The 8606-nt window shown below is 39.4% G+C and overlaps 1 protein-coding gene across 1 annotated transcript; it reads left to right on the top strand.

Annotated features, from left to right (window-relative positions):
- The first annotated feature begins 6198 nt into the window (after window positions 1-6198).
- Window positions 6199-8075, top strand: LOC111864058 (protein atonal). The gene has a single exon (XM_023851032.2). The coding sequence runs from the start codon at window positions 6445-6447 to the stop codon at window positions 7522-7524; it is 1080 nt and encodes a 359-aa protein (XP_023706800.1). The 5' UTR covers window positions 6199-6444; the 3' UTR covers window positions 7525-8075.
- Window positions 8076-8606: the final 531 nt, after the last annotated feature.

Below are 8606 nucleotides of genomic sequence, written 5' to 3'. Positions count from 1 at the left end.
TTGCAGCATTACTGGTACTTTAGGTATGGCCAACCTTTCAGGGCGACTGGCGACAAGATTATAATCTAGAACTGTAACTATATGAATCTTCAGAGAAGAAAGTTATGAATTTTTTATTATGAATAACTTTGCACTTTCTTTGCCACATCAGTACCTTGTCCAAAATATACTAGTGGTTCATTTAATCTCATTTGATACTAAAATAAAATAATAATGCCTTTTTATTAGAAAAATAGCCATTACTTACCCCCGAACCAGTGAATTTGTGAGGCAACTGTATACAATCTATACTCAGATATTAAACACTTCACGGCACTAGATAAATCTTCCATCCATGGAACAGAAATCTCCATGTGTTTTGTGATTATCAACAGATTATTAAGAAATAATAAGGAATATTTTAAATTTCTGGCGAGCACCCTAAAACCCATCCAAGAAAGCCTAGATGCCAGTCGGCAATACTTGCCTTACATCAACTGCTTGGTACTCGGTATTTGGATATTCTGACTTGTATTTTCGTAGTTTACCTCAGTTCTCCAATTGAATGTTGGTGCAGTAGGCGGAGACCGTGTATCCTGAGAGATTTTTTCTTCGTGGTTTTCCTCTGTTACACCATGCAAATTCTAGTGCCTTAATATAGACAAGAACCGTACCTATCCACGTTATCTTCCGTCATTTTTAAATAATTTTCTCAACTGGTGCTGCATGAAGTGCCCCGATGATAGAATAGTAAGTGTACTTTTCTCCTGAACCTAAACAGAACTCGATGGAAACGTAAAGAGGGTTCTAAAATCAAGATTCATTATACAGGATGTTTCACGACTTTAGGGCATAACTGCAGGAGGTGATTTCCTAGATCTTTGTGATCGAAAAGTTCATATAAACATGTGTCCGATTTTGGACGGTTACGGAGTTATGACCGTTTTAAACTCAGAATAGAAGGTAACGATTACTGACAATAAACGGAACAAAATAATAAACCAAAATAATACATGATACATTTAAAGTATGAATGTAAAGTTAACTTCGTAAAATTACCTTTAATTTGAATTTATTGGTGCTTAAGGCTGATTTTAGGAAATGCCACCGCCGGCCGCAACACAGGCTGCCGCTCGGTTGTGAACCGCGCGGGTAGCACGTAGCAGCTTCAGCTGGCTGTTTCTTATGTGGTCAGCAGCGTCCAGAATGCGACCGAGCAAAGCATCTCGCGTTGCCATCTTCACATTGTAAACCAGTTCTTTCATCCATCCCCACACACAATAATCCAGTGGGCTTAAGTCTGGAGACCTGGCTGACAATTCTTCGCGTACTCGTACGTGGACTGCGGTGTACCATACGAACAATGCCTTCTTCATTGACGCCTTCATTAACACCACGCTCGGCTGCAATACGAACGCCGCGAAGTCTACCGGTATCTCGCAATGCATGGTAAACTCCAGTGAACTCTCTCCGGTTCGGTATTCTACGATTCGGAAACCGTTGCTGATATTCAGCTACGGCAAGAACTGAGTTACCGTCACAAAACCCGTACACATAAATCATATCTGCATACTCCTCAAATGAAAATGTAAATGGCATCGTGAACGTAACAGACACACCGAGATGAGAACTGTTCTGAACACCAGTAGCCGCCACACTAGCCGTGGCCGGACATACCAACCCACCACGCCTTAGGTACCTCTCAAGTGTCGAGATAACGAGAACACTCTGTCTGTAGCTGGCTAAAAATAGCGACCCGCCAGATGATAGACGCGGTTCACACGAGGGCGTGTACGGGAATGAAAAAACGGTCGTAACTCCGTAACCGTCCAAAATCGGATACATGTTTATATGAACTTTTTTGATCACAATGACCTAGGAAATCACCTCCTGCAGTTATTCCCTAAAGTTGTGAAACGCCCTGTATATAAACATTAGGTTGGAACGAATGATTACATTCGCTTTTATGATTGGAAAATAGCCTCCAGTACCCATTTGATAAGAGTCTGAGTGTGAACTAAAGCTGACGACAATATTCTGGTTACAAGAATAATTACTGTTTTTTGGGGGGCTTGAACTCTGGCCTTCCAGCTCGTAGCCAGTAATTATGTCGTCTGACAGTCTATGTAGCTGAAGAAGAGTCGTTAAACAGATCATGAAATATACCACTCATTTACAATGAGAACCATGTTCAGTTGAGGAGGCTTCCTGAGTGTTACGTGCAGGCGAACGAATCTGGTGGCACAACGCTGTGAGCTTAATTACATTTAGCTCGGTCATTACTATCAGAGTCTTCATGCCGTCTGTTGGGCTGGCTGAAGGTCTAGACGGACCCGAGGATCGCCACCACCTCAAAGTGTGCCAGATGGTATTGCGGTTTGGGAGAGAAAAAAAGCTTGAGAAAGAGGGATCTACAATAGAAGGGACAAGCAACAGAGAAAGACAGCTAATCAATCGATTGTTGTTGTATGGAACCAATTAAAGTATTTCATTAAATATTCTGTTCAAACAGTAATAGATGACAGCTTAATAATTAAATCAGTGTTCGTTAGATACAGGTAGACCAATAATCAAATCTTAGGTTTTGCCTACTGTTTGAATTCCTCTTTCATATGCCTGCACGTCTTATGCTTAGATTTCTCATCCTCGATGCAGATAGTATGGACTCAGCTCTTATATTACTGTTTTCAGGATTTAGCGGTGGTTATGAATAGTTCTACCTTCCGTATACTATAACGCCGTTGAAAATCAAGATGGAGAAAATATGTTCTTCCGAAAGGTCGGTTGACTTTCAACGGACTACACGGCGTTATATCCCAGAAGATAGAATCCTACTGATTGTTTGCTTATATGAACAAGGATCTCTTAGACAGTGAAATGTTTGGCAGCGAGCTGAAAAGATTTTAATACACGTAGAGACTGAAAAGTTTTGTTCTGAAAATGTATTTCAAATGGCTCAGGAACATATTCAGACTCCCCCGTGACTAAGCCAGGCGAATAGAGAGGATGACAACTAGTACACAGGTCTAAAATGCTTCGAATCCAGTCACTGAACCAATGGAAAATGATAAGATATTTATAGAAGGCTGATTTGGACTACATGATTGGAAAATGTGGCCTGTTTTAATGTATATTAATAACGCTGAGCAGACCACAGTGGCCGCGTGGTCTAAGGCATTAAATATGTTCGCCCACTCGAACGCTGTGTTCTTGGATTCGAATCCCACTCAACACATGGATACTTTCCTGCATTTATCATGTGTTTTTGTTCTCCTGTGTAGATAGCGGCCTTCCGTCATTCTGATCCCCCGTCCAAGGACTCCAACCGACTGTCTAAGATTAAGAAGCTGAAGTGAAACGAAGCGTTTCACGGATGCCCTATGCTCCAATAGTGACAACAGGAAGAGATAGTTAGATAGATAGATAGATAGATAAGATAGATAGATAGATAGATAGATAGATAGATAGATAGATAGATAGATAGATAGATAGATAGTTTTTTTGCAGTTACACTCTATTTATTTATTTTGTCTCTATAGATCATTCTTACATGATATAGGACAAGTAAACTTGAGAAAATGCAGGATTAGTTGTGTACAATTCTAAAGAATACAATATACACAGGTCCCTTAAATTTCAGCTAAGCTACATATGCTTCATATCACATAAAAATAAGATTCAGGTTTCACACAATGGCACTGTATGGTTTCAGTTTGATCTGTGTCACTGAAAAGGACTGCCTTCTTATGTCACTGCATAGAACACTCTTCAAATTCATTTAAGCCTCAATAAAAATTTATATTTTTATTCTTATTTTTTCCATCTCATTGATTCTGTTTCTTAAATGTCCCTTCTTTCAATTCATGAAAACTTGCTCATTTCATGTTTTCCTATTAATTAATGCACTAATCACATCCAGATTATACCACAGAATTCTGTATAGCCTCTCTTCATCTGATACCTGCATAACTTCATGATTAAAATTTTCTTTGTTGAATATTTGCGTTACCTTTTCTGACTGACCACTTGAAACAACTCTGATCTGCTAAACTGCTGCTGGATTTTGCCAGTACAGTCATTCTGGGTTTCATTTTCGGTTTTTGGTAAATTGCTGCTGATCTTCACCAGCACAGCCATTCTTGGTTTCAGGTCCCGTGGAACTCATGGCCATATTCATCCATCTCACGACTTCTGATTTCAGTTCTGGGTAAATTGCTGCTGATACTTGTCAGCACAGTCAATCTTAGTTCTGGGTTCCACGGGAGTAGAGACCATATTTTTCTGTCTTTAGACTCTGGGATCCATGCAACTACTACTGCCAGGGTTGGGTAAATTGCTGCTGGTCCTCACCAGTACAGTCATTCTTTGTTCATAACATTAATCACAAAGGAAAGAGTTTCGCCAGACTGGTGTATTTCTGCAACGTTCCTTCTGCATACCATAGTCTTCTCCATCTCTTCGGTAGCATTTTCTCGAACACTTTCTTCTGCAGACTTTCTATTAGGATTTTCTGACAAATCTGCACCTCTATTTTCTTGCTCATATCTGCTTGAATTTGAGGGAACTTGGTTGTTAGAAATGCATGTACTTTCAGTGTGGAATGGCATACAGCAGGCAGGGATATTTACAGATGCAGTATCATTAGTTCGGGCTGACAATTTTGGCAATACCTCATCCTCTTGTAATGCTGCAATTACACTGCTTCTTTCTCAACAGTGTTCAAAACAAAATGAAACGTGTGCAGGACTAAAGGAAAAAATACCATGGTCTCTGAAGCTGTTCTCAACTTTACCTAGTTTGGCTACCCTCAGTTCTTTTATAAAAGCAAATGACATTCCTTTGTGGTACTGGTTCATTTGCCAGATTTCGTATGTATGCCAATTTCAAGGGCTCAAAAGAGCTAAAGCACAGAGACTGAAGCTTGTGTGATCCATGAGAAGGAAGGCTTAACATAGTTACATTGTTCTCTCTGTAGAATATTACTGCTTCCAGGCTGCAATGGAATGTGTTTGCCAAAAACAACTAGCAATGGGTCAGTTTCTATTGCCCTGATGTTATTTAAAAAATGATTCAGCTACTGAATGGAAAGATCTCTTTTCATATATCATGTGTTAGACATCAGTGGTAGATTTCCAGTGACAGCTTCAGAATACAAGTCATCATACTTGTACATTCTTCTGTTGCAAAGTATCTTAGCTGATGAGATAACAATAGAATTGCTGAACCAATAAACAACAGTGACCAGTTGTCCACAATATGTGGACACAATTTTACCCACAAATTATTTGTTCTATTCTGCAATCATCCTAAACAAGTTACTGGGGTCAGTGCAGTAACCACTTTTATTCATGTTGAAAGATAGACAGACAGACAGACAGACATATAGATAGATAGATAGATAGATAGATAGATAGATAGATAGATAGATAGATAGATAGATAGATAGATCTATAACTTTCATATTTTAAGCAAAAGATTAGCTGAATTACACAATTGCATGCAAGAAGATTGCCAGTCGGGTGAAATTATTCGATCTTGTAGCAACGTTTGTGAAATAATTCATAAATATTAGAGAAAATGAACGATTAAGACATTTTAGAATTCTAAAGCAAGGGTTCATTTTGTAACTTGCCTGTATTTGTGAATAATAATTCAGTCGCTCTATTACTCCTTGGAGTCCCTACAGCCCCTGGCGAGGTTTCTGAAGATGTAAATAATAAAGTGGGTTCAGACTCCGAGACCAGTAACTGCAGACAATGGTCTAATTGCTAAATTCCCGAAATACATTTGCATATTTTGCGACTGCGGATGCTGTAGCGCAACGCGCTGCCGAAAGGCGCCAGTTCTGACAGTTCCGGCCGGTCGGGCAGCCGCCGTAACCACAAAAAGTACAACACATACAACAGGTAGGAAACTCCTCCTTCCTCTCCACCTTTCCGGTCGGGCACACATTTCATTCTAGTAGCTGTGGTAGCCGTGGGCGCCCCCCGTGTCCCTCGCTGGTACTCTGGTCACGTGACCATGGCAGCAAGTTTTAATTGGTTAGAAGGCACGCGCTGTTGTAAGGACCCCAGAGGGCTGAAAACTAAGCGAATGAAGGGGGGATGGATTTTATGCTTCCATACAGGCTACAGAGGAAGAAATACACCAAGATGATATAAAATGCTATAACAGGTTGCTTATAGGCTTAGTGCCGTGTCAGCCGGCAGTTGGGTAACGCTGGTGTGGTTTGTGCTCTTCCTCTCGGAACCACGTGGTAGTTTGTGCGATTGTCAGCTGTATTCAGGGACAGTGTAACCGTACTGTGGCTGGATTGTTACTCAAAGTTTGACGGGTTAATTATGCTTTATTTAAACTATTCTTACAGTTCTTATCGAAAACGTTGATGGAAGTAAACTGAGATTCTTTTTAATGTATTACTCGAGATACTAAGTGATACAGATTGCAGGAGTACTTCGTTTTGTGATGGCTGCTGCAACCGATATGTTTCGTTATATATACCTATGCGGTAATAAAGACAACAGTGATACATCCAGCTTCGTAACAACGTCTACAGAATCTGCAGTTCTTCCACCATCTCCTACCCTTCACCAACCTGCACAGGCATACGTGTTGCCACATTTGAGCTCGGAAACCTCTACTCCCTTTATTTCGTCCTCACTGACATCAACTTCACCTTTGCCTTTCACACATCCAGCTACACATTCCCCGCCAATCAAAACAACACCAAATATTTTGAAGAGTTCTTTATCTTCATCTAACCTGCATCATAGAAGTTTCGATAACCTCTCTGACGGCTGTCACACTCCGAGCCCAGACAGTTTCCGTTCTGCTAGTCCCACATCCGATATAATGGACCAACATAGTCACTTGCCAGTGCTCCATAAATTTGGCATAGAAAATACTAAGCAGTATACATCGTTGCAGAACAACACGTTCAGGGGATCTTCAATATCACATATCAGTAACGTGTACGAGTACAGGTCCTACCACAGGATGGTGATCGATGAGAATGTCAACAACAATGCTCTACCTTCTTCAACAATGGAGGCTGCAAAAGATACAAAGAAGAGTAAGGGGCAGAATAGGAGAAGTGTTGTAGTATCTAACACCATTCAAAGGACGTTGAAGGACATTGACGAAAAGAAAGGCAGTGTATGTTTGAAAGAGAAGACTGAAGATTTCGATAGTACCAGAGATGACATTGTTGACAATGAGTGTGATGACTTCGATAATGATAGTCTCATGCAAGACAGTGGAGACGAATCGTCATGTCCCGATGACATACGGCAGGAAGAAAATGGAAAACATCAGCATAAAATAAAGCGACGCTCTAGCAACAAACTGGTGAGCCCAGTCATTATGAAAAAGAGACGCCTCGCTGCAAATGCTCGAGAACGACGCCGCATGCAGAATTTAAACAAAGCTTTCGACCGTCTTCGTACACATCTCCCATCGCTAGGAAACGACCGTCAACTCTCAAAATTTGAGACACTTCAAATGGCTCAGACGTACATCACAGCTTTAAACGACTTACTCCAGTGACGTGATAAAATTTGTGTGACGTGTGACTAAAATGTCTCAAAACTATAATTAGAGTCATCTGCAGACATTACCTCAACTACATAGCTGAACTGTATGGACTTTACCGGTGTGATAACTTCAAGGAAATGTAATTATTCGAATGCATATTGAGTCTAGTGATCCATAATTGCTCATAAGTTTGTCAAAGTAACGTTACGTATCGAGATAAATTAAGTGGAAGCAAGTTGTGTGAATGCATTTGAAAGTATAGTTTCGAGGAGACACGAAGTGAAAAGAGACTTCAATGCTGGAATAGAAAGAACACTTGTGAGCGAAATAGTGACTTCCTGATTTTTTCTCTTTTCACTCGGTGCACGAATATTACTGCTACGTATTGGTTCAATTAATTAGTACTGATGCTTAACGCACATGATAAGCTCAGCCCCTTTTGAAACAGTTCTCTCTATATCTACGTAACCGAGATTAACTCTTAATGTTTATATAGCTCTTTGTACAGTGTGATTTTTATGTAGATAGTTTATTGTGCAAATTCAAGGGAGTTACTAAATGCGTTATATAGCTACTTGTTTTTGTTATATATATGATAGTTGGAATATTGCTCAGTTTTATAAGATAAAGTGACAAATTTTTGTAAATAAAGTATATTGTTTCTTCTAGTAGTAATGCACAGTGTTGTTAATGTAAGTTTTATTTCCAACTGAAATTCATAGTGATATTTAAATAGCCAAATTAATACATTATCACAAATATTCGTATGTTTCTCAATATGAATATTTAGAAAATACTTCTTTATCTCAAATTATATATATACGTATATACGTTATCTGTAATAAGAAAACCGTTGTTTCTTCTTGCAGTTCTAAATTGTTTAATTGCCATTGCATTAGGTTTAATTTTGTTTCAAAATATAATCAGTTATTAAATTAGCCTTTTGAATCCTATAATGGAGATAAAGTATTACGTCAATCCTAACGCGATCAATAAATTATCAGTCAATTACGGGTGCCAGCATTTCTACACTGAGATTCAAACATAAGACTGTATTATTGTCACTGTGACATCTAATGTAAATATCACGGAGA

The sequence above is a fragment of the Cryptotermes secundus genome, unplaced genomic scaffold (genome assembly GCF_002891405.2).
Source record: "Cryptotermes secundus unplaced genomic scaffold, Csec_1.0 scaffold655, whole genome shotgun sequence".
NCBI classification, from domain to species: domain Eukaryota; kingdom Metazoa; phylum Arthropoda; class Insecta; order Blattodea; family Kalotermitidae; genus Cryptotermes; species Cryptotermes secundus.
Note: the sequence above shows the minus strand (reverse complement) of the source record. Positions and strands in the feature narration are given on the sequence as shown.